The sequence below is a fragment of the Indicator indicator genome, chromosome 22 (assembly GCF_027791375.1).
Source record: "Indicator indicator isolate 239-I01 chromosome 22, UM_Iind_1.1, whole genome shotgun sequence".
Lineage (NCBI taxonomy): Eukaryota > Metazoa > Chordata > Aves > Piciformes > Indicatoridae > Indicator > Indicator indicator.
In genome coordinates this window covers 7,958,725-7,985,799 of record NC_072031.1, presented here as the reverse complement: position 1 = coordinate 7,985,799, position 27,075 = coordinate 7,958,725, and the positions used below count along the sequence as shown (strand labels likewise).

General features: G+C 42.4%; 1 protein-coding gene across 1 annotated transcript; it reads right to left on the bottom strand.

Annotated features, from left to right (window-relative positions):
- Positions 1 to 26,723, bottom strand: LOC128974557 (BOS complex subunit NOMO1). The gene is made up of 31 exons (XM_054391217.1): positions 26,592 to 26,723; positions 26,121 to 26,210; positions 25,367 to 25,412; positions 24,838 to 24,938; positions 24,607 to 24,713; positions 24,364 to 24,436; positions 23,702 to 23,854; positions 22,343 to 22,480; positions 21,511 to 21,600; positions 20,790 to 20,895; positions 20,221 to 20,371; positions 18,890 to 19,067; positions 18,015 to 18,156; positions 16,920 to 17,051; positions 16,053 to 16,189; positions 15,714 to 15,801; positions 15,079 to 15,142; positions 13,924 to 14,019; positions 11,285 to 11,494; positions 10,919 to 11,001; positions 9,882 to 10,041; positions 9,631 to 9,757; positions 8,927 to 9,040; positions 8,229 to 8,356; positions 7,477 to 7,618; positions 6,527 to 6,610; positions 4,980 to 5,090; positions 3,035 to 3,136; positions 2,698 to 2,817; positions 1,726 to 1,818; positions 1 to 775 (listed from the first exon to the last, which is right to left on the bottom strand). The coding sequence occupies exons 1-31, from the start codon at positions 26,721 to 26,723 to the stop codon at positions 644 to 646; spliced, it is 3,630 nt and encodes a 1,209-aa protein (XP_054247192.1). The 3' UTR covers positions 1 to 643.
- Between the last annotated feature and the right edge of the window lie 352 nt (positions 26,724 to 27,075).

Sequence of the window (27,075 nt, the reverse complement as noted above, 5' to 3'; positions counted from 1 at the left end):
CAAACTTACCTGCTATTAACAACTGGCCTTACTTGACATTAACAACTTGTCTTCATTGGGCAAAACCTTTGTTTTAATCAAAGATAACAAAATCATTGGATAAGAATTGGAATCACAGCTGTGAAGATAACAGACTCTTCAATCAAGCTGCTGAACTGGGAGTGCTGAAGATGTAACTCACCAGCTCATGTATGTCTCCCAGAACTCTGCTGTTCTAAGCACCACTGATGCAGTAAAATTCCTATGTGCTGTTTTTGTAAAATGGGCATTTCAAAAAGTAAGGAACAGCAATCCCAAAATCTAGGACTGGAAGTGAAGTCCAGCAGTCTGTTACTGCTGCTTGTACAAACCATTAGTGAAGACAGCAGGGCTGTTCCACTGCAGCAGACAATCCAGTCAGCTGTTTCTCAGTGCAGGAGCTGCACTCACAGTGCCAACAAAGGCATTCATTCCATCACTTTACAACAAGGGAATTATAGACTCCATGGGATATTTACAATCCAAATGGAACTGGTGTGACAGATGTGCTCATGTAACAAATGAAAACAGAGTCCACAAATTCAACAGAAATGCATTTTAGTGGCTTTGCTTCCTCAGGCCCCAGGCTGCCAGAGCACCACTTCAGGCAGTACCCTCTTCCACCTCACGTCCGCCTTGTCTTCTGCTTTTTGGTTTGTCTCTTGGCATCCTCCGAGCCACCTGTGTCAGAGCCTGTCTGCCCCAGAGCACGCACTCCCTGCAGCCGAGTCGTCAGCTGCAGCAGCAAGGGAATGAGCTGGGCAAAAACAAGACAGAAAGCAGCTTGTGATGACACTGCTATGGGAGGTCTGAATGAGAACGTTCTTTAGACTCAAGCATCTCCAAGCAAACAGAATCTATTGATTAAATGGTACACCTATAGACAGCAGGAAAGGAAAGAGCAGGAAATCTTGGGAAGGAATCAAATCAAACTGATGTGAATTTCTAATAATCAAAACCTAAAATGTAAGTTAATTTTTTTTCTTGCAGTCACCTAGCCAAGAACAGCCAGTTGAGTCCTGGGGCTAGAAGCTGACTGCTGCTTTCAGTGGAGGTGCTTTAGGAGACACTGTCAACAACCCTGGAGAATCCCATATTCTGTGCTGTCTTACCCATGTCTGAGAGGAAATCAAACTGCAGAATTTTCTTTTATCAGCAAAACAGACACCCAGTCATGTCAGAGAAGACTAGGAGAGCATGGCTTGTTAATGAAGACAGAGGGGGGCACATGGTAGGTATATGGCTCTTGAGACCTTTTCACTAGGGAGGTGCAAAGCTAAGGAGACCAGACTCGGTAACTTGCAAGACTTTTTCATGTCTGATTGTTCTTGAAGCCAATAAAGTAACTATTTTCATTCCTACTATCACTGAGTCTGGCTCTCCAAATTTGAAAGACATTGTCTTGCTGATTTTCCCAGATCCATCAAATGAGGAGACCAAATTCAGCGATGTCCTCAGAGCTCACCCTCACACTCTTTTCAAGGAAGGTAAGTGTCCAAAATCTTGGCTACACTGTGGCATTTTTTTAAACATGTTGCATAAAGGGACTGCTGACTGCACCTCTGTCTGGACAACTACTAAACAAACTCTCACTTAACCCAATACAAAATACTCATTGATAGGACAATACCACTTGGATAAAACAACCCCCCAGTGACCTACCTTAAGACAATAATACTTGGATATAATGACCCCCCCACAACCTACCTTATCGTGGTTGTAACCAGCCAACAGGAGAAGCAGTGTCAGCGGTAAGGCGATGTAAGATCCCTGGGCAATGTCTTGTTCAGGCAGCTTTCTCTGCAGACAGCAAGGACCACAGTATTTTGGTGCTCTGTTTTTTAAACAGCCATTCCGTGAGATCCCCCAGCTTTAAACAGCAGCAGCAATAGGATCATGCAGCACATCCAGAGTTTCCCATCTGACTTCCTTGTCAGTGCTGCTCTAAGGTTCACCTTCAACTTCAAAGCAGTCCCCTTCATCAGATTCACTCACCCACTGCCTTCTCCCTGGGGTCTGTTGTTTTTTGAAGCTAATTCACTGATGGTCAGCCTCCCCTTTACAGTCACCCTGGTGTCCTTTGATAGACCTGCTACATGCTGTCCAAAGCCCTGTGACCCCAATGATACTGCAGCAATCACACTAGCACATCTACATCATTCATTAGTAAAAGCCAGTTCATGTTTCCCTCATGTTTCACTGGCACCTGAGCAGGCAGTGATGCAGGCAAGAACTACATTACTTAAGTATTACAGAATGAACTCTTAGACTGCACTGTTCAGAAGTGCAAAGAGACAATTCTCTCTCTCAAGACAGTTTTCCCCTAATGCTAACTTGAAACCTCTCTGCTTTACCCTCTCATTTTGGCCTGATAATTCTTCTTTCATATGCACAAAAGTCTTCAAAGGAATTCTGACAACAATCCTATTTTTCTCCTTCAGCCCCCAGTTATTGCAGCCTTTCAGTTAGTGTAATGGCTGTAACTCCTTCCTGAACTTCCCTACTTGATGCCTTAAACATGGGCAAATCCAAATCCACTGTCACTTTAAAGCCTCTCATAAACCTCTTCATATTTACATTATGAGAAAGGTTGGCCGAGGCCACAAACTACAGGCAGGCTGTGCTACCAGACATTGCTCTGCAGGTGAACACTTGAACATTTCAGTGGTTTATACTCACTGTGGGACTAAAGATCAGTGTGATGTGTTTATGATATCCAATAGCAGTGAAGGAAACTTGAGGCAGGGTATAGTCATACTGTGATTTAGACAACGTAGAATCCAGGAGCACAACATAATTCTGTGGGTAAAAAAAAAAAACCACACTCAGCATCAGGAGCAGTCTGAGACAAAACCAGAGTTAAAGGCAAAAAAGCCAGTTTAACAGGCTTCAAACAGTCTGACACTGGTCACTCCAGCATGAACACAGTACTGCAGGCACACCAGAAAACACTTCAGTGTCCTTAGGGAAAAAAAAATGGAAGTGAGCTAAGATAACTACACAGCAATGTTCTTACCTCTCCATCTCGGAGCAATGGTGGGAAATGGAAGAACAAAGACAGGCCTAAGTTGACTGTATGAATTGGGTTGTCAGGATTTTCACTTTTGTACAGTTTTACCTGTGAGGGAATGAAGAAAGCACAAAGCAGCTATTTCTCAGCCTGCATCACAACAGATATTGCAGACATCCTACATCCTAAGGGATAAAAGCACTTCCAGATCCATCATGTATTGTATAAATGGAAAGTTGCCAGGTAAGAATATCTGGAATTGTTCTAATCTAGAATGTGAGAAGGCTCAGAAACAGATTTTTTTTACAGAGCTTAAAATAATTTAGGAATAACTGATACCTGAGATTTTCAGGTTTCATGTGCATTAACAGTAGCCTGTGCTGTGCACCAGCCAGAACTAAGCAATTCTTGTAAATAATCCAAGGAGTTTCACAGGAATTTGCAACTGGAGGTTGTTTCTATATCTCTCACAGATTCATTTTTCTCTACACTTATTTAACAGGTTAGACATCCTCAAGCTACAGATTAAGTCTCAAGTCCTCAGCAAATACAGTGTGCTCAGAACCAGCATAATCAAAAGCTGTATCAAACTGAGTAAGGGGCAGCAGCACCTTCTTACGTGAGGCTGGCTGTACACACAAACATCAGCTACTGTGCCTCCTCCAAAGGACACAGTAAGCAAAGTGATGGTTTTTGTGGACTACTCTGAAGCAGCCACCTAGCTTGCATACCATTGTTTGTAAACCTCTGGATCAGATATCTGCCAAGACTCAGCTCTCCTTGCAGACACAGCCCAAATATTCTCATTGCCTCTGCCTATTGTCACCGTGGCTCACCAGAGCATTTCCACTTGTTTCGTGTTCACACAACCAGAAGGGATAAGACTGAGGTCACAAAACCACTCACTTGTGTCTGTATTAAACCTCAGCACATCTTTCACAACAATAATTTCTGCCTTGAAAGCCAGGGTGGTGAGATGCACCCATCAAGAGCACATGTGCATTACATGCAACACAAAGCCCAACCCAGTATAAAATAGGTACAGGCTTGGCTAACTTCCACACCATTCCATTTTGGAATCAGCTCCTCTTTGCTTAGGCTGGACTGCAAGGGTCTAAATTTCCCCAGAGAGATGGGAAGTTTGCTCAGGTGCTCTTCAGTAAGATGATATATTTTCCCTTCACACATGCTCCAAGTGTTGGATGCTTTGGATGTCTCCCAAAATAAACAACAGTTTAGCAATGAAATCTTGGCAGGTGAGATGCATAACAGACTAGTCTGAAAGAGATCCAGGTACTTCATTTATATTTGTAGGTAACATTTCAAGATTTAAAACCTGAGAAATGGTATTATAACACCTGCCACACTAACACTTCTTGGAAATGCTTGCAGCATTTGCACCCCAAGCCAAAGGACCACAGCTCTTGAGCCCCTTTTTTCAGATCACAGTGCAGTCTTTTGAGGTTTGAACATTTTAGCTTTACTCTGTGTTTCATACTCTTGTAACTGTACTTTGAAATTTGTGTGCCTTATGGTATCACTGCATTCACATGGCAGCTTCTTGCTAGCAGACATGCATGTTAAAACATCCAGGCGCACCAGGGATCGATGTAATTCTCTGAGACAGAGAACTCATTTCACTCCCTGTGCCTTGCTCTCCCTAAGGACAGGGCATCCCTTATCAGGGAAGCAGACCCAGAAATGCACAGGCCAACCTGAGAAAATATTTCTTAAACACAATCCCATGAGAAATGGAAACATTTGAGCAAAGCAGTAAGGAACACTGGAATCTTCATTCTACCCGGAATTCAAATTCACCTCCATTAAAATATTAGTCATCATTTTTACTACATGTCTGCTCTGCCTACTGAACTCTGCCAGTGACCCTGCAGAAAAACACTGGGAAACCAATGGCAAATACACTTGTCAAAGAGGAAAGGCTTGAACTTACACATAAGGTGGAGAGATACTCAGAAGATGTAATCACATTGCCACTTAAATCAAACTGATTGATCTGCCGGAAGGCTATAATGTTAACGTTATCAATGTCACTGTTCCCAACCTGCAACACAAAGCAAAGCCACAGCTTTACCAAACACCAGAGGACACTTAGCACAACACAAACATTGCTCATCATTTTAAGTAAGAAGTGAATTTCATTCTACACTAACCACATGGAAACAGGAAGGCTTTCCAACTGCAAGCACGCTTCCTCCAGGCTGCGCAGGTTGCAATTACAGAGCTGTGCATTACCACTGAGTTAAACTACACACAGAGAAGTATCAAAAGCACACAGCGTTTTGGAAGAGGCTGAGTTACACACACGACATTCTGCCTAATGTCTGTACAGGCTCAGTATCTTGTATCTGGGTTGAGAGCTGCACATTGCTACGTGAGGCTGGTTATACACTTGATTAACGACAGACATGCTCACATCGTAATATAACCTACTTCAGAAACAGGGAACTTCCTACACTGCTTCAAAATTGCCTATAAAACACTTGTGCTTCTAAGTTCAAACTCCTACCAGAGTAAGGAAAGATATTTACTTAAACAATAACTAGAGTACCAGCCAGCTAATAGCTAGGCCAGGTGCCACACCAACAGGCTGGTGCCACCAAGGCTGTACATCTTTCCTGCAGGTGTCCTTCCAATGCTTCTCTCTCCTGGAGAAAGTGACTGGCTAGCCTGGGTACCAGTAGTGCAAGCTTACTACATATGGCTGTCACTTGCAGTCCACAAGCTTCACCAGATTTTCTGAAATTTGGGGTGCCATTCCCTTTCCCTTCCCAACCAGCAAGTGCTCTTAGCAAGAAGACACTTAAGGACTTGAAAGATTTCTGCCCTTTTGTTTTGCTGCAAAGAGGGGCACCCAGGTCAGGCAAGTCTGAGCTCAAATCATGGCCATCTCCTACTAAAAAGTTCTGGACAGCTAATGAAGGCTAATTAACCTTTGCTGGATGTCAAGAGATAAATGTGAGGCAGCTAATCTGAATTGCAAGTATGGAAGAACATTTAACAGGATTTCATCACTTTTCAATTCAAAGTTATGATTACATCTCAGAAAGATGTGCTAGTCTAAATGACAATTTCACCTACAGCAAGCCTGCAGGGTTTGGACCAAATCAGACAGTAATTCATTGCAAACATAGGGTAATATGACAATTGATGACATCCTCAAATGGATACTGCTCTGTTTCACATTAAAATGAAATACTGAAAGGTGTTCTATACACTTATTCCCTCATGTTTTGATGGATAGCTTTGTGACAGTGGAAGAATCCTTTCCACTTGTTTATTGTTTGGGGTTTATGTTACTTCCATTTTAAGCTATGATGGTGACACACAATATGGGGCCCATATTTAGGGAGCTAACTTGCTGAAAGCTACTTGTCTAAACAGAATGCACTCAAGTACATTGCTGCTGACAGAACAGACACAGTGCAGAGACAGATGCATTTCATATTGAAGTGATGCTGCTAAAAAAGAAGAGATTACCTCAATTGCCCGATGCTGTGGTAAAGCTCGCTCAATGTGATCATTGCCTTCAGCTTTGAGTTGGACATGATACACACAGCCAGGCTAAAAGCAACAGTCAGGTGATAAATCCCAACACTGAATAACACATACTTGCATTTTAAAAAACAGTAATAGAATTTTCTAACATTCCATTTAAGAGACAACCCCCCAAACAGATCTAACTCCATCCAGTTTAAGTTTTCCTTATCCCTGAAAGAAAATGTAAGTTGGTAACACTCTTAGGGGTGTTTGCTGCCAGAAAACACGAAAGGGCTATCACAGAGCTTTCACTGGTTTACTGCATTACAGTACTACAAGTAATAATCTGTTGTGAAGTGGTTTAGCTGGAAAGAAAATATATTAAACAGGATTAAAACCTGATCAAATACTGCCTTCTGCTTCAGTAAACTGCTTACCCCATACATAGTGGGGCCATCAATTCAGCTTCCATGTTTCCTGCAGGACAGCTTCCTTCACATACATGCTGTACAATCTACACCACACATACACCCAAAATCCTGCTAAGAACACACTGCCACAGTATCTTCACAAGAGAAACCAAATGATTCCCCAAGTTCTTTTGCCTAAGAGAACTCCCTGCTGTCACCTCAGAACACTGCTGAGCCCCTGTCAGACACTCAGCACACTGAGCAGGGGTTCCTGTCACATCACACGGACTGCTTTGTGTTTCTGGGAGCCACCACAGTGTGCTGGCACCAAGTTGCACAGACCTACACTAAGAGGCTTTTCCTCTTTTTCCAGAAGAATGTTCAGCACATGACAGCGGTGCCTAAGGGAGAGACCCAAGGGAAACTAGGCTAGCAAACGTGATGGGAAAGCAGAAATCAGTAGCTGATTAATAAAGCACACTGTAGTGCTCCAGTAGCACATTAACATAGAAGTCAATGACTGAGTGTTCTAATCCTTACCAGAAGGCCACGTAGCCTGAATTTGCCCTCTTCATCAGTTATTGTGTCTTCTCCATAGATGCTGCAATCCTTCTGTCCTACAGCTTCTACTGAGACTCCCTGCTCAGGCTCTCCATTTAAGGAAGAAACTGTGCCGTAACAGCTAGAGATATACAAAGAAGCAATTACTACAGACATAAAAAGAACCAGTTACTACAGATGTGCAGATGATGTTTTAATACAACATTTAAAGACATTTTATTGTTATAACTGACAGAAAAAGTACTTAATATATTAACACAGCATGAAAAAGAAAAGAGGAATTTGTAATGTATCTGTAACACTGCTGAAAGCACTGGAATTAGCTGCAGCTCAGAGCACAACTTCAGGAATCCAAATTGTCTGACCTCCATGAATGGTGCCACTTACACCGGAGGGCAAGGAAAGGAAGGGTCTTGAACTCTTGATACCTGAATTGGTTTGTCATCCCTTGATTAGTCCTCTCCCCTCCCACTGAACACAGCACAAGCCACTTCTGCTGCCACTGACACAGTGCTCTCATAACACTGTTTCTCCTTACAGTCCTGCCATCTGAGCACAGCTATATATGCACATGCATGAGAAAAGGCTAAAAAAGTATAGCATAATAAATTGTGCCTTCAAAAGCATCCTCCAAACCTTTAGAACAGAAGTGGATCAGGAGAAAACACACTTTGCACAATGCATCCTGATACAGCACATAGCATTTTGCACAGCACTGCAGCTCTACTGACCTGTAAGCAGTCCTGTAACCAGTTATCTGAATTCTAAGATTCTGCCCTTCTTGCACTTCAATCATTTGTGATGATGGCTCAAAGCGAAACTCTTTCATCATTGGTTTAAAATAATACTGCCCTGGGCTCTGCAAGGAGGCATGAAACAAGCTGTTTACTGATAGTGTTACAAAAATCCACCAACTCAAATCAATTACATTCCTGCAAAAGCCAAAGACTAAACTGGTTGGAAAACATATGCACTGAAAAACAGACAGCACACTGGACAATAAAACAATGGAACTCTAAAAGCCTCAAGAAGGAAAGGAAACTACAGCCCTAAAACCTTGTATCAAGAGCTCAAGGACAGGAAAGTGATGAGGAAAGATGTCTGCAAGAAAACTGTTCAGGCATGTCTACACACATGTACAGATCAATAATCTAATTTGATTTCTTTCCTCTAAAAACTCTCAAATGATCATCAACAAACTGGCTTGTTCCATGTTTACAGACTGCAAATTGGTAACTGAGATCAAGCAACATCTTCTACCTGCTGGGGAGATATCTCTTGCCAGGCTAGATTTCACATCACCTACATCCCTCACTGTGGGTTATGATTTCAAAGAAGACCATACACCCCCCTGCATCTCTGTTTTGAAGGGCAAATTGACAGAGCATTGCACATGCAGACACATGCAGAAGAACTGATTTCAACTTACCAAATTGGAAAAAGTCAGCATACCATTGTCCTGGGTAAGGAGGTTGGACCGAAACACCCCTCCACTGAGAGACAAGAGAACTCCAGCAAGAGCTTGGTCATCCTCTGACTTGATCTATTTTGGAAAAGGCAACAGTTCTAAGCTTAAGCAAAGGTTGCTTTACAACGAAGGGTTCCATTCAGAAGCCTCTTACAGACAGCAGAGATGTGCTGGCTCTGAGCACTCAGATGGAAGCAGAAGAAAACTAACTACAACTGCAGGACTCCAGGGTACAGAAGTTTGTGCTCTCAACACCTGGCTAGTCACAGCCACACATAGCGTGTGTCAGCACAATAGTCACTATCATTTCATAGGACATGCTGAAGGCCACAACAAAGTATTCTAAATACTAGAAACAGGTACTAGACGGACCAGATTGTACATGAAAAAAAAATCACCTTGAGAGATAAAACTCATGAAGAGAAGGTGGTTCAATTCTACGAAAGTCTTTTGGACTGCTGGCTCTAATTTCCGCTCTATAAACTTTACAAAATATCTTCTGCGTGGCAGGTCATGATCCACAACTCAGCTCATCAACTGAGATTTGTTTGCCCATGACAAAATTCTCTTATCCCCACATCCATTGTGTCCAGGTTAACTCTCTTGTCTATCTAGCTCTAAGCACACACACTACCCACTCAGACCCAAAGCATTTACAGCATTACCTCAAACGTCACCCCAGCAAGAGCAAAAGCTTTGAAATCTCCAACTGTTCCTTCGACTGCAGTCAAAACAAACCCTTCTTTCTGAGCTGTAACTGTGTATTCCAAGTCACTGTGCAGTGGGCCAACACTTCAAATAAAAAGAAAGAAGAACAGCTTTTAAAAAGCAGCACTTGGTTCTCACACACACACTGTCCAGTCACCAGTGCACTTGAGCTGAAGAATCCAAAAGATCAAAGCAGATCTGCAATTACCTGTAAGCACCTTTGCTGTCGGTGACAACAGTGATGAGCGGGGAAGCTGCTCCCTTTTCACCAATGACAATCTCAACACCTTCCAGTTCAGGATGAATTCGTCCTTCCAGAAATAAGCCTGCTCTGCCATGGATCTCTATCAGCTTGCCAGGACAACTCTCTTAGTCGTTGCAAAGGGGATTTAAGACAAAGAAGAAAGTGAAAAAACCCACTCACCATTCTATCTTACAGCAAGAGTTTAACTGCTTACAAAGTGCTGGGTTGATGTTCTTGTACCCTGGAATAAGAGATCAACCCACACCGTTCTGCAGCCTCTCAATACATCTTAAAACATCTGAACATTCACAACATCAGTAACTAAGCTCCAAAGTTATAAGCACATCTCCAAAACATTCTGGATTTGCTAAGTGCTTGGAGGATTCACAAGTTACATACACTGCAGCCACAGGGAGAAGATTCCAACTGTATTCCCTTCTAGCTGGTATTACACTGATCAAAATCAGGTCAGTATATGTGATGTCTAACGACTTAAAGAAAATTTTATTTCCTCCTCTCCGATGTGTTTAGGATATGCACAGCAAATAGGCACATGAAAAGGGGTACCACTTAGCAACTTGAGAGCAAGAGTTTACTGTTTTGTGAATCTTTTTCTTATTGTCAGCTACTACAAATTTAACAGAAACTTGAATTTGGTAATGAACTGAAAATAGAAACATTGCATTTGCACAACTATTTTTCTAGATGACAACAATACAAACAATTCTGAAAATCTGGTGTAATATCCAGATATGTAGCCCATTCTCTTGTGCCAAGTGGTCTTTTGGCACTTGGAAATATATTCTGCTGATAAAAATTGAATTTGCACCCTCTATCAACTACTCAAGCTCCCAAATTGCAGTGAATTTAGCCCAAAGAAAAAGCTGCAACTGAAACTTTCCTAACATTACCTTTGAAGAACTATTCGTATGTTCACCTATAAAGATACATTTCTGCCCTAAAAATACACTCCTTCCAGATTAGATTTGATTGATATTTACCTCCACTAACAACTGTTTCCACATAAGGTGGGTAGAAAAGTAGCTCTTTTGAGGAAGGTGTCACAGTAATTTTCTCTCCAGACCTGCAAAGCATGAAGAGAGAATTAGAAGCAAATGGAATTAGCAGCTCTTGTGTAGAACAGAGTACTGCATATTGACCCAAAAATCCATCTAAATACCCAAAGGAAAAGCTATCAACAAGAACCCAAGCAGCATCTACATTACATGATACTAGCCTCTGTTTAGCTGATAGTCAACACAAGCAGGCACAGGAACCCACACAGCAGCTCTAGGACTGTTCTGTTCAGGGGCAACACCAGACAACAGTACAAACAAGAAACTTTGTCCACTGGAGCTTGCCATTACCTCGCCCAGTATGAAAACTCATATAAGAAGGGTCCTTGGAGCTCCTCCACCATTTCTTGCACTGGTGGCTTTGTTCCTTCTTCCTCTTGACCCTTCTTTTCTCTCTCCTGTCGACGGGTCTCAATTTCTGCCAGCTGCTGCTCCCTGCGTGACTCCTGTACAGATTTTAGGGGGCCTAAAACTAAGGCAGGTTCACTGTCAATAGATGACCTGAAAACATGGAGAACAAAACCAAAATCATCTCCTTTCATATGGAGGGATATAGCTTGCTGTATGTGTGCATTCCTGCCTTTTTAGCACAGAGGACAAGTCACAGGACTTTATTTTTAACTAATTCTTTTTAAATTCTGCTGCTTATTCCAAGCATAACTAAAACTTTGAACCTCCACATCAGTTACTACCAGAAAGGATCATTCATAGGGACTACAGGTAACCTACCTGGCCTAGCAGGAAACCTACCTGCAACTTTCACAAATTCTGCCCCACCATGCTATAACCATTCAAAAAATTAGTGCCCTGTTGTGTCCTCCTCCCTGCTTCCATGCCTCCGCACCCCACTGTGGAGCCAATGTCACATCACACCCACCCTGCAGATTCCAGCACCTTAGCTTAACTTAGGTTTTGGTAAGTAGAGCCTTGATTTTGCACCCAGTGCTAAACACCAGCTCTGCTGCAGAGGCAAGAAACCCCCTGCAGAAGCACTGACAAGCCAGCACAACTGGTAAATTCTAAAGCCAAAGGACCAGTCTGCAAGAGTACCTTTAACCAAGCTCTACACAAAAAGGCTGGAACTCCAAGCCTGAGAACAAGCTTAATTCACAGAAGATGAGTTATACAAAAACTAAAAGCCTGGTAAGCTCCTTTTTTTATTTTTTTTTCCAGCTCTAGGAACTCTCCCTCTCAGAACCTACCTTTTAGGAGAAGAGCATACAAGGAAAAAATAACTTCTACCACAAACAAATCCTTCCAATAGCTGCAATTCCCAGGAAAAGCTCTGTTCTAACCTATCTACCCAATACATTTGAACTACCCAGCTATCTTGTTACTGGCCACTGAAAAGATTGCTGGCTAAGTTTAACCAAGTTCTTTAAACCAGCTCAGAACTATGCATCTCGTTTCACTTGCCCTGATCTTATATCCTCTCTTTTCTCTTTTCCTCCTCCAGCCATCCTTTGTATCTTATATTCTGTCTCTTCTGCAACAGTCTGAAAAAGTATGGTAGAACATTGCAAAATTCTCTGTGAGAAGAGAACTGAAATGATTACAATGACTTCTCCTGCAACCACTTCAGATTATCAGGGTAGTTCTGTCTCCTGTTTCAATCTGTATTCTACTTTGTCCTGACAGTCACTACTGTTCTATCATGCTAAGTCTCATCAAGGCTTTAAATTCTTTCTCTGCAGTCCAGAGATAATACAGAAGCATATAAAAAAAAAGTATTTTAAAACCTATTAAAAATCTGTATAGGCATAGACACATAGTCTCATGAGAGTCATCATACATTACTACAGTCTCATTTTTCAAACTTAACAAGCCAGCATCAAAAAACCTAAAGAACCAGATTTGGTTTTGGTTGGGGTTCTTTGGGTTTTTTTGATTAACTGAAAGTGATCAGGTCACTGCCTCAGATCTGGGACACAAACACAGACTTGTAAGAACAACTGGCTTGCTTTTAAACTCAGTGCTGTGCCTTTTACGTTGATGGCATTTCACAAATTGGACTTTGGCTGAAAAACTTCAGACAGCCTCGCACAAGGGAGGTCTGGGGAAACCAAGCTACCTTCAAAGCACTTGCCAATGGTCCCAAAAAACCCTATCAGCCTAGAAGGTCAGTCTAATATTCACCTCCTCACTCAGCTGTTTCTAAAAGTCCAACTCTCCACTGTCTCAGTGTTTCTTTGCCAGATGCTGTAGTTGCCCAGCAGTTGCAATTGCAGGTTCATTAAACTCAGGCAACTTGAGGCAATGCTCTGCAGGCAACTTGAAAAGATGTCTTCTACTCTCTAAAAAGTTTGAGAACCTTTAGTATAGAATAAGTGGACATCAGCAGAGCATTAATATAGCACACATCATTATCAGACACTTCCAGGCAGATCTGGCACCTCATACAATTACAGCTGTTCACAAACCAGTGCTCCCTCGTGAGCTGTCTCTTCAGCTAAACATAAACTGGCACATTAGTGTGTAATCACTCTGCATGGTTTGCCTTTTATGACCCTCTTCACAACAGCAACAATGCTCTAAAGCAGCAGATTCTCATTCTGAGGGAGAAAAAAAAAGGAACAAAATAGATGCCAGTGATAATGCCAGCTCATATCTAAGTTAAAACAATACCCTTCCAATTCTGGAATTTCAGTTCACTGAAGTATAGAAAACTTCAGGAAATCATTCCTGGTTACCATGACACACAGGAGGTTACATTGAAATGAAGTGAAAAATGTTCAAAATGAGGACTGGGAATTATTTATCTATCTACAAAGACCTCAAAGCACAGGTTAGCTTAAAAACCCTCTTGCATTCTAGAGGCAGGTGCCATCCCCTTAGCAATCAGCCTCTGCAGCATTAAAACCAGAATAAAACTTCAAGAGATATGCCTTTTTCTTGCACTTTTCATAGCTCCAAGATTTCTTTGTTCTTACTTAATGGTAACAGTCACATCCATCAGTTTATCTGTTACAATGGTGCCAAGGACATGGTGTCGAACTGCAGTCAGTGTCAGTATGCTAGGAGAGGACCTGTAAATCAAAGGAACAAAAACATCAATTCAAGGTCCCACTCTTAAAGAAAATAACCAGATCTTATTTAGCAGAGTTTGTCCTGCCATCCCTAAGTTTGAACTGCTTTATAAAAGACATAGACAAACTACAAAGCAAAACTGTGGTGTTGAGACAATAGCATATTGGAAAGGGAGTGTTTTCCAGCCCTGGACCCCAAACCACTGCATGACACTGGCCAAATCAATTCCTTCCTTTGTGCCTCCTGCTTCCTCCCAAGCCACCACCGATTTGATTGATTTCCTGTGTGCAATCCTTCACATGCAGCAGAATAACACACAGAAGTTTGTCATATTAGACACAGCTCACCAAGATGCCCCAAGTCTAATGGTACTTTGATGACAAAAGAGGGTCTCTGCTTCTACCCGTTCACTCACTTTGTGCTGGCTTTCATGTTTAGCACACCTCTCTCTGAAATACTTTTACTTCGCTAACACAGCAGGAAAGAATTGGATTTTTCCTTTTCTGCCATGAATGAGAAACAGTCTGGGAACAGAAATTCCCTTTTTTGGAAGCCATGAGTCATTAAGCAGATTGCCAGACAATAACCTGTAAATAACTAATAAAGCGTGGCTGACTCGGGAAGATCAGCACTGCTTACTTGTGCTTAGGGTAAATATTGATTCAGCTTGCAAAAACTGGGGTGAGCAGAATCGAGTCACCACAGAGTCATGGCCCTAGGGACATACAACACCTCCCAGTAAACTTGCTGCCCTGATTCTGCACTTCAATTCTCACAATCAGTCGTTTACACTGAAACCTCTCTCCTTTGTTACACAGCAAAACCAACCCAAGGGCTGACAAAAATACCCATTTAAAGCAGCAAAACAAACTTTAAAGCATACCATTTGTTGACTATGAGATAGAAAGGGCAAGAGAACACATCTGATACACTCTGCTAAAAATTCCCTTTGCTGGTTAGAGACAATCACAGCTGCTGAAAGCAAAGAGCTGCAGCATGGGGAAGCTTTCTGAAAACAAACTGATAGGCATAAGATCAAAAGCAGATTTTGCTCTTACGTGTCGTAAGTGTAATACTCATGTTCAAACTGGTGGCAGGAACGTGGGGTCACTTCATACACACCTGTAAACATTAAGCCAAACAATGTTCCACTGAAAAAAGTAATGCTTGCTGTGTTGGCTGAATTCTCAGAATCAAGAGATACAGAAACAACTACAAACATTCAGCTATGCTGGTTTCACACAGACACTTGTAAATCAGTTCACCTCAGCTCAGTCACACATCACTACTGGAAGCTGCAGAGTTCCTAATGTATACTGATACAAAACTCAGCTAAATAGTTAAACATAACTGCTGGCACAGGAAACCAAACAAGCTCAGAAGTAGTCTATTATGGTCCCATAGCTGGTATCTTTGATTATAAAACATGACTCTAAGGATGAAACATTTAAAGCTTAAAACTGAATCAAAACCAAACACTGCCTCCAAAAGAACAATTTTACTTCTGGACTCTAAATTAAGGTAAGGACTTAGTGGGAGAATTCTAAAGCCCCACAACAGAGCATTTACATACAGATGTAAATGCCTCTCAGAAATCTCAGGAACCACAGCAGCTTTATTCTGTTTTTAATTCCCAGCAGAACTAGCTGACTGGTTCTTTTTCAGTGTTTAAGCTAACATTTAGAGCTGTTACCTGGCTTTGAAAGACAGAATCTATTCACTCCTTTGGACAGGTTATAAACACCAACATTCTCTGGTCCATTTCCATCCTGATAAAATTCCTGTGAAGCCACAACACAACTATTAGTAACTAACAGACAACAAAATGAAAACATTATTTGTCTGAAGATATGTGAATGTTTGTCCTCTATCACAGCCAACCACAGCCATTTTACCAAATCTAAGAGACAAGTCTTAAAGCACTCAACACCAATGTTGCTGTGCACTGTGACTCCCCAGAGAGACAAGAAAGCCTCAACTCCAAGCATAATCCAACCTGCCTACAATACAAAGATGTTTGTCACCTACATACCAGAGTAATTGCATGAGAAAGAGAACATCTCAGCATGTAGCCAGTCTGCCTGAATTCTATTCCCAGAACATCTTCCTCCATGACTTCCAACTCCAAAGACTTGTTCTTCCAGCACCAGTCTTCGTGTATGATGCTTACTGGAACAGACACCACACAAAACATTTTAGTAATGGAAAAGTGGGTGAATAAGACAAGTGCTTTGTGGTATAGAAGTTTGTATCACTAACTTCCCTGACAATAATCTTCAAAGCCAGATATACGATTGTAGCAGTAAATCTGGTTCTCAGCACTGCAGCATCACCATGAATCCAGCACATCTCACAACATAAAAGCTTTTATAAAAAGCAATAATCAAGTCTGGTCACCCTGGAAAGTTCTGCAACATGCACTATGACTGTGACTATCAGTGAAACACACAGAATCTCAGAAACTAATTCCAGTTTTACCTGGAAGAAAAATGTTCTGACTCATGTACAGAAAGAGCAATCTGCATATACTCCCACACCTTTCCTTGGAAAACTGTTTATTTTCAGAGTAGCCCAAAGGAAACTGGTAAAAAAAATACATATTGCTCTTCAGAGAGGTATTCTGGAAGCAGAAGAACTAGGGTGTGACCCTGTTCTTAGGCTTGGGACGTCAGCCATACAGACCCTAAAATTCAGGGGAGCAGTTACCTGCATGCTGACAGAAGGGTTAAAGGTACAAGATGAAGAAAAGCTGATGCACTGCTGCAAAGAATTTTCTCAGATGCTCTCAAGTTTCAGAACTAGTTCCATGCTGCACATCCTGTAAATGGTATCCTTAATAACACAAGTATAGAAAGTCACAAATATAGCTCACACTTTGGGCTGTTCCCCATAATCCTACCTTTGTACTTGCCAGGCAGCACATTTTCAAATGTGAAGGCCACTGAGTCCTTGTTTCCAGAGAGCTGCAGGTTGCGTTTCTCACCCTGGCGGCTCACAGCCTGCAATGTCACCATCAGATCACCACAAGCATCTGTAGGGAAAAGACAGCAGAAAATGAGACTGCATTCTGGTTTGCCAAACTCCTGCTCCAAGCAAGTTTCACTTGCATCAACGTTAAAATGATTGTTCTCTCCCAGAACATAAAGTTTCCAGTGACAAGTCTCATTCCTACAGCACCTTTACCAGGGCTTTTCTGCATTCCTCAGCAAGGCTGAGATTGTTAACCTACTCTTTTAGCTAATAGCAGGCAACAGCCAGGGGCCAGCATTAAATCCCTGGGTCTACCTCTCTCTGCAGAGACTACAGGGCCCAGTAGACACCTTACAGAAAGAACACAAAGTGCAGAGAGGATTTAGAGAGGAAAAAGGAAGGGGCAAAAATGACAGAAGTCAAGCTCAAATCATCTACCAAAATCAGTGGGTAATCAAGGAAATAGCAGGAGAGAGGAACTTTAGACTACAATAAAGACAAAAAGCTTACAAAAGAGAAGAGAGATTGCAAGTTTCCCTTAACAGCTTGAGCCTCTATCCTACAGGGTTTTGACATGCACTGGAGTTTCTTGGGTGTGTTTTGGGGATGGGCTTTTTTTTTTTTTCTGAATGCCTTTTTTCACCTCCAGTACTTCACTGACTAATGTGCAGTATTCCTAGTGCCAGCCACGAGCAATTCCTTCCAGAACTTACCAATCTTACCCATCTTGAGGAAGGCAAACAGGTCAGAATTCCTTCTTGAGGAAGGAATACTAGCTTATTCCTAGCAAGTATTTATTAAAAATAGGCAGTAACTTTCCTCCAAACTTTATTAAAGTACTCTATTAGGCTGTAAGGTCTTCTGAAAAAAATCAGTTGCTTTATCTATGTGCTGGAAGTTAAATTTACTTCTCTGCTGCTGAGGCTAACCACAGCAAGTGTTTTCATCTAAACAGTGCTCATTCACACAGGCAGTGCTAAAGTCCTCTGCTCCCATTTCTACTTCATTTTCCAGACTGGCTTACCTAAACAAGAGACCTTCCCTGAGACGGATGCCAAGAACTGTGAGAAGGTCACATCCATCACTGGCCTGTCTGTAACAGTAACAGGGAATGTTCTGGGTTTCAAAGCCAGTCCTGCTCTGGTCTCAGCCTCTGGAACAATCACCTGTACAGTACATGACACCAAGACATCACCAACTCTTCAATACCAGTCCAAATACAATCACTCTGCCGAGCTCAAATCAATTGATCAGATATTAGAAAGATGTAACTTTACTGTAAATCCCAGGCAAACCAAAACCAGCCTCCCATATATGCTTTTCTAAAGTCTGTAGTGAAAAATCTTCCAAAGAAATGCAATAAAACTGAACTAAAAATCCTCCAAACAGCTCAGTCTCAAAAGTCTGAGTGCATTTCACTTCAGGATGTATTGCTGCTTCTACGGTAGGCCAGTTCATTATCTGAGGGCAGTCAGAGGCCTTAGAACTATGCAGTTCCCTATCTTCCAGCCTGCACTATCTCCCACAATGCAACTGTGCTATTGGTTCTGCTGTGACCTATAATCTCAAGAACCATTTATGCACCTCACTCACAGGACAATGTACTATCATAAGAAGTGATCTAAGGGGTATCACAACCAAGAGGAGAAAGAATTGCACCCCAAATGGCCTGATCTCCTTTTAACAAGTGTAAAGGACGAGGAGCATGGGAATCCTTATTAATGGTAAAAAAAAAAAAAAAAGGTAGAAATAACTGTCATTGTTGAAATAGTGAAAACAAGGGAAAAGGACCAGGAAACTCTAAATTCAACTTCTCAAATTTTACAAGTTAAATGTTTCAAAAAATGTGCTAAACCCTCCTGACGGTCTCACAACAAAGAAAGGGAAGCTCATTAGTACCTGAACATTGTATGTGCCTGATTTTGCCTTAAAACAAAATGCTCCATGAGGGTCAGTTTCTGTTGTCACCAGTGGTGCTTTGTCCTTGTCTTGAGGCATCATGGTTACCTTGTATTTACTGATCTGTTTGACTGTGTCAGGGAAACGAGTAACTGAGATCCGACCACACACACTGAAGCTGTTCAGTAAAAGCAAACCATCAGAATAAACATCAAAAAAACAATTGGTTTAGAACTTCCTTTAAAAGTAAACCTCACTATGTGGAGGTACTAGCAGATGAACTGGAATGGATTTCTCCTGGAAATGTTCACATCAGAGATACGAAAAGCAGATGCAGTGGAGCAAGCACAAACTCATGCACAACTACTGGGACCATTTCGGTTACAATAAAGTCCCCGAGATGTTGTTTTTATTTGCAAGCAATTTGCTTCACTTCTCCCTGGCACCAAGCCAAGCACTTCAAGACTTTGGTTTTTTCCTCTTTTTTAATGGCTAGGCAGGCAACTGCCTTAGGATTGCCATCCCTCAGGTTTTGTGTCCAAGACCTCAGATATGACAGGGATACAACCCTAATGCTCCTACGTTTCTGAAAACACAAGATAAGATGACAAATTCAAAGCTGTTAAGTTTTACTTTTCATGTTCAATGGCATTGCTTACTGAGTGACTGAAAAACCTGTAACTGATTAACAGCACAAGGATTTTGTTCCTAATTACCTTGCAAAGTCTGTATGAGCTAGCTGCCATTTGCCTCAGTAAATTCCTAGTTTTCACTTCTCTGGAAGGCTGCCACTATTTCCTCTTCAGAAAAAGCTCCTGAACACAGAAGCACACCCCCTTTGTCTTCCTCACCACTGCACAGCCTTATGCTCCCCAAATCATCCTGTCACCATTATACAGGCTTGTGTCAAGCAAAGAATGACAAACAAAAAAAAAGACAACTCACACAAGACAACTATGACATCCAGACTGAGCAACAAAATGCAGAGGTGTGGAGCAACACTGCACCAGACAGTCCTGTAACTCCACTCTTGCACAGAAGGAAGCTATCTGAAGCACAGCACCAGTGGCAGAAAGTCTCTGTTCCTCTCTTGTTTCACATACTGCTCTAAAATTGCTCACCATACCCATGGCTTAGCATCTTTCTTTACTTAACTAGTATTGAGCAAAATACTGCAGACAAAACATGACCCTGCACTCAAGCTGTCCTATTTCCCTTGAGTTTCTCCAGCCACATATAGCTCCTGACAACAGCACACAGCTCTAAGGGAGACAAGGGAAGGGACCCTGTCCACGTGTCAGATTACATTCTCATCACCACACCACTCTTACCCTGTTGCAATGATGTTTGCCAGCTGAGGGGTATTGGGTGCAATCTTCACAGTAATAGTATCAAAGAACAGATGCTCTTTCCTGGCATGAATTGTGTATGTACCTGTGGTTATGTTCTCCAGGCGGAAAGAGCCATCAGATTTTGTTTTTACTGCAGAAAATAAGAACATGAGTTAAAGAAAACAGAGCATGTGTTGACTGCCTGTCCTTATGTGTCAAGAGCCAGAGGGCATGCACTGCTCTAGGCCACGTTTAATTCATATTATACAACAAAACCCAGCATTATGCTTCCTTACTAAACCAACCTTTGTTTCAGTATTTCAAAGCACAGTTTAGCATATTGCTGAAAGAAAACAAGAAATTTTGAACACCAAAACAAATTGATGCTCTTATCTTAGCCAGAAAATACAAAATTAATCAGCTGCACAAAAACCACTTTAATATTTCAAATAAAATGCAACAAAAGTAGTGTATTATTCTAATGGGTTGATTCCAGCTCATACACTGGTCTTGTACTTGAGCTTAATAAAGGCTTCCCTGAAGCAACAAAGACCAAGACCACTGCATACCTTTAATCTGATTGTTCAGAGTCACAGTGGCATCAGCAACTCCTTCGCCTTCAGGACCATTCAACACCCTGCCTGTGACAGAGAAACCCATCACATGGAAAACAGGCTGAAATGGGAAAACAGTTACCATTAATCTTTACTCAGTAAAAGCAAACACACATCTACAGCAATCAGCACCAACTGTTCTCCCCACACACACATATAAAGGAAATTTATTTCCAGCTTTAGGAATAAAATGTACCAGGATAATCACAACAAAAGTACATCTCAATCTAGACATACAGTTCCCCTAAGTACAGGCAGAGATTCTCCATTTATCTACATCAGCACAGCTCAGAAATCCCAGATCACAGAACACAAGGCACTCTGCAAACCATACAAACTGCAGGCCTTTCTCCAGGGATATGACTGGAGACTTACATTTTCTGAATGAGAAAATGTAAGCAACCTGAAAGATGACTGCCTGTTTGCAACATGGACATGAAAGTGACCATAGCAGACAGTTTTTCCCTGTTTGGTGTCTTCCTAGCAAAGGGGACTGAAGTGCAGAAATACAGCACAACACTAGGTAGCCTTCTCCCTGCTGTGCAAGAGGGTATGTGTAACAAATCAAACTGCCTGCAAAGAAGTTTTTGCTTCGTGCACTTGCCTTCTGCTAAAATCAGTCATACTTTGACAGCAATGAATGGCACAAAAGGATTATTTCCTCTGAATGCCTTACCTCAATCTGTAAACTGTCATGCTCTACAAGGAAGTCCAATCTAGATGGAGCAACATCAAAGGTAATTCTCTCTCCCCTGTAGAATGGTATCTGAAAAAAGACAAATCACTTGGACTCCTGGGAAGCTATGACAACAAAACTATCTTCCTTTACTATTTTCCATGTCCATAATACCACCAGACACCTCTGTGAAGGGTCAAGTGGGCTGCAAACATCCTGGAAAAAAGTAACTCAGAGGAATGGAGACAAGTATTTCAAGATTGGATGGAAACCATGAGATTGTCCGAGGAGACAGAGAACTCTACTCAGAAAACAGAAAATGTATTTGGATGCACAAGAGCTTACAGACAGGAGACAATATAATCACCAGAAAGCTTAAAGGAATGAGAGGTTTGAATCCCACTTCTAAGGCATGGAGACTGAGAATGTAGGGCCAGCACTCTTGGCAGTGCACAACCATACTCCCACTCTGCCCAGACATAACAAAGAGGATGGCCAAAAAAGAAAACAGAGAGCTTCAAGATGGCTGTAGCTAGCTGAAACTTGCAGTCTTGCAGAAGCCTCTAGGTATTATTCTGTGCCTGGTCAATGCATTCAGGGGCATGTATTTGCAAGTAAGTCCTTCCTCAGACACCACACCAAAGACCCCTAACACAGCAACTTACTTCCCTGTCATACTTTAGGTCAGAGGCTCCCGTTCCAGTTATTTCATCCAATTCAAAACAGTTCAACTATTTCTCTTAACAGCTACAAAATCATGCATGATATAGATTAGAAAATGAAAGTTAACAACCCAATGGACAGACAAGCAATAAACTTTCTAGCTACTCACCACAGTGTATTTCCCACTTGGCAGAGAAAGAAAACTGAAAGATCCATCTTCTTTTGATACAACATTGCACAAGTAGGACACAGACTCATCTCTTGACTGGAATCCATCCACAGGAGAAATATTGCAGCCCACAACATCCTGTGACAATAAATGCAATATAACTTTTTTTCTCATAGGAAAACAGAGAAAAGAATTTCAGGGGAGGTGCTGTAGGAGGGTTTCAAATACTATATTGTGAATGAAGGATGGAAAGTATAAAACCAGTTTAGAGGTGAAGTTTGACAGCACAGCTTAAAATTCTTGTATAGGCTAAAGAAGACAAGCCAGACAATAATCAGTTTTACAGCAACAAGGACAGAAAACTGGGAAATTCAACATGCCCTAGCACCCCAGAACTGCACTGCCCATCTTAATATTAACTGACATCAGTTCTGTGGATGAGGTTAATGTTACAGAACAGAGCTCTGCTCTACACTACAAATCACAGCACATGACCAAATACTTCACACTCATTTCATAGCACACTTTCAAGGTGGAAACAGAAGCTGCTGAACTTTGTCTCCACATCAAAAGGGCAAAGAGCAATTAAGACGTTGTGCTGAAGAGAAATTACAGCTCCTAGTAGTACAGGGAATTTCAGAATTTGTCTGGCAACATCTTGTGAATTGTGCCAGAAGCTGGTTCTTCATGAGGGAATAACAAACATTTATCATGCAAAAAGGTCTAATTGGAAAAAATATTGTCACAAAACTGTAACTCTTAACCCTGCTGGCCCACAGGGAACATACAGATCAATAACATGCTGTGAACAATGTATTATTATAATACAATAATTATATATAATACAGTAACATTGTAATACAACATTAGGTTTTGTACTTGTTGCCTGCTTCAGTTCAGGTCTTAGTTTTGTACATGCCTGAACATGTTTTGAGGAAGCTGGTTGCTTGAAAGCAATAATTCAGAGCTTGAAAGAGTTGAAATTAAAAGAATTCTCTGGGTTTTTGTGTCTAATAAAAATGTAGACCTTCAAGCTTCAATTCTGCCAACACTTCAACAGATGGCCATTGTGTTCCTTATCTAAGCAAACCCCTGGAAGTCATGAGAAAACTCAGCATGTACACAAATGCTGTATGTTGAAAAATCCAACCAAACAAAAAAACATCTCAAACCTCCACCCCTCCTGCCTAAAACAAGCAAACAAAACACAGCCTGAGGGTTTAGGTACAGCACAGTTTATGTTTTCCCTAAGCCAAGCTCAATGAAGGAGAGAGTTATCAGGGCAAGATCAATCTAGAAGCCATTTAGCTGCTTATTTATGTTCATGCTCATGTTGAAAAGACACTGATACACCATTACCTCTTTAGTGACCGAAGAGGAGAAAAGGAGAAACATGACCCCTTTCATTGGTTCTCCATCACTCCTTACTGACCCAGAAACATTGTAGCCTGCCACAATAAGAGGGCTAGCAGCTTGGGCATTAGAACTCGACACCCGTACCACTGTGCTTGACTGCAACACAGAAACACATTTCCATCAAAAGCAGATCTCATTTAGAGCACCTAAATAACAATCAGCTGTATATTCAACAACAGAAACAGAGGCCAGAGCAGCAGCACTCAGAGAGTCTACTGGTGATTCAAAATAAAAGGACACTAAATATACTCTGCAAAATGGTGTTTGTTCTGTTTCACTGATACAGGAATCAGTCAGGATCTCAGAGCCCCTCAGAAAGCAAGCTGTCTGAGAGGGAAGGATTAGAGTATTTACCACAATATTCAAGCTCCTTCAAAAGGTGTAGGATTAGAAAACCAAAAGCACAAGCTTATTTGCCAGCCCTTCCCTGGCTGGCTCCTCTATCTCCGAACTAGGTCTGCAGAAGGCAGTTTCTTGACTGCATAAACAAAATGCCAGTAACCCTGCCCACTCACAAAACCCTCCCTCACACTAGTTGATCAAGATAGTGTCTAGCAGATCCACTCTCACTAAACAAGCAAATCAGAACTTCTGCAGGCTCTGACCTCTTTCAGCATCCAGGTAGGATGAGATGCAAAGATTTCATATTCACCAGGAAGCACTTTAAAGAACGCAAACCTGTAAGGTAAGGAAGGGGTCACAAACACTTATTTACAGAAAAGCAATTCAGAATGTGCACATTTTAGAAAAAATACTTAAGGATAACTACACCCCCTGTAAATATGGCAGAATTGAAGGAATCCTGTGTAAATGAACAGGTGAATTAAGAATGCACCACCCACACTCACTTTCCTCCTGGCTGTGTAGTAGTTGTTTGTATGTTTATGTCACTGCCAGCATTTCTCAGTACAACCTGAACTCCAGCAGGACCTAACGTCTGACCTTTGCTGAGAACCTGTCAAAATGAAAAGAAACCAGAGTATAAATGGATAAAAAAAAAATTGCAGAGCTGAAGCAGAATGTTTTTATGAAGGCAGACTTAGCATAAGATGGAATAAATAAAGATAACAGAGTCTAACCTTTCCATTCACAGAAAACCCTGTGAACACAAAGTTAATATCACCGCCCTTTGTGCAAATGTCATTAATGCCATCCACATGGATGTCTACACTGGTTGGTTCTGGAGGAGAAGAACATGAAAACAGTAATTAGAAAATAATCACAGAGCAGTTGTACTTTAGCTTGACAAGACTCTCACAGAAATGCATTTACTCAAGCATTCAAGTTGCTCTGGAAGTCTTGCCTCAGCAATGTCAGAACACCCACAAATCCTGATGCTGAAAATCCTCCCTCTCCCTCCCACTGCAGCAATTTCTGTCAAAAATCCACGTTACTTCAAATTAGTTCATAGGTTATTTTGACAGTGCCTACCCTGCAGGTTTATTTTCCTCTGGTACAGTAAGTACATTTTAGTAACTAAAACCAAGCAGTAGGGCTTATCTCTTTTGAAAAGAGCTTGATTTTTCCCCACCAGCTGCAAGTCAGAGACAGTTAGGTCCCACATTGCAAAATACTGTCCTATTGTTAAAAAGACATATAAGCACTTACCAAAACTCCACCCTAGGGGAGGCTCAATTTTAAGGACGAAATCCCCCTAAAAAAAACCAAAACAAAAAAACCCAACACTAATTATCTTCACTGATCTAAATTCAGCTGAGCTAAAGGATGAAAAAGCCAGAACACAAATATCATGCTGCAGAGCAACACAAGACTCAAGGGTCCCATTACCCTTTCCTCCTATCAAAGATACTATAGTCAAAGAAGCATCAGCATCAGCCCAGACAGGTTGGGATGCTGGGCTCACATCCAGCCAGCTAAGAGCAAAACTTAAGCAGCATTTTTACTGCTTCCAGACCAAACCTGGACCCGGTTCAAGCAGTTCAGTGTTAGAAAGTGTCCAAATCTACCCCTACCTGCCCCAGATAGACAGGTAACTGAAAACTTTTTCAGCATGCTGTAGGAACCTGTACTTTTGGTGTAGTACTTGCACAGCTGCTAGCACATGGCTGTTGGCAGTTAACTCAGGCTCCCCATGACACAGACATGCAGATAAATAGCACCAAGGCAACACCACAGCTGAAGTCACCTGGCTTTTCTCAAGAGAATACTGATCACTGAGAAATAAAATATTTGCATTACAAAAAGAAGCGGTTGAAAGTTTGGTCCAAAACAAACTAAAGTATGTCCTGATTCAAATGTTTCGTGGGTGGGTGTTCTTCTGACGTTTAATCTGTTGGCAGATGGGAACATGGAGACAGCTACTGCCTCTAGCATGGACAGCGCTGGTATGTCAGGTTCTTACCTTATCATAGAGGGGAATCATGAAATACCCGTTGTTTGGAGCACAATCTGTCTGGTATTTGAGAGTACCATGTTTTGTGTATAACTTAATCTAAAAGGAACAAAAAAAGACAGAAAAGTACTTTTTAAAAAGGCTGGAACCAGGCAGTTTCTAGGTGCTGTAATACAGCAGCTCCCGCGAGTTCCCATCGCGTAACCGGGAAAAGGTTCATTGCAAGAAGGCTACATTGTGCCAGGCAGCGCTGGTGGAGTCAGTCCCGGCTCGGACGAAAACGTTTTATGAGGTGTCCCGCTACAAGCGAAACCACGCCGCAAACAGAGACAGCTCAAACAGCGGCCAGAACAACAGGGCTTGAGCCAGGCTGCGCGGCCAGACCTCCGGGCCGAGCCTACGGAGACGGGAGAACAGTGAGCGAGGGCCGCTCGGCTTTGTCCTCCCGCCCCAGCCAAGGGGAGGGGCGGCGGCGCCCACCTCGATCAGGGAGTAGTTGATCTCCACGTCGGACTTAACGAAGCCGCCGCAGCCCACCACGATATCCTCGGAGCCCCGCGCCTGGGCGCAGCAGAGCGCGCAGAGCAACGCCGCGGCCCCCCAGGCCCGCATCCCGCTGCCGCAGCCCCCGACGCCACCTCCCTGACTCAGCGCTGCCTGCCGCGCTGCCGGAAGAGGCGGCCGGGCCCGGCGCGTGCTGCCCCCTGTCGGCCCGGCGGGCTGAGGACCTGCTCCCTGCGGTGGGCTCTCCGCCTCCGCTGGCAGCTTCCCACGGTGTGCTGCGAAACCCTCCCCAGGACTCTCCGCACAGCCTTCAGGGGCCCCTCCCCGGGGATCACCGCCAGTTCGTTAGTGCCGCTGCTCTGCGGCGAGGCGATACGGCGGTTCCCTGGCTGCCTGCCTGTGGCAGGAGCTGAGGCGAGGGAAGGACGCGGGAGCCCTCGACCCCTGGCCCCATGCCGCT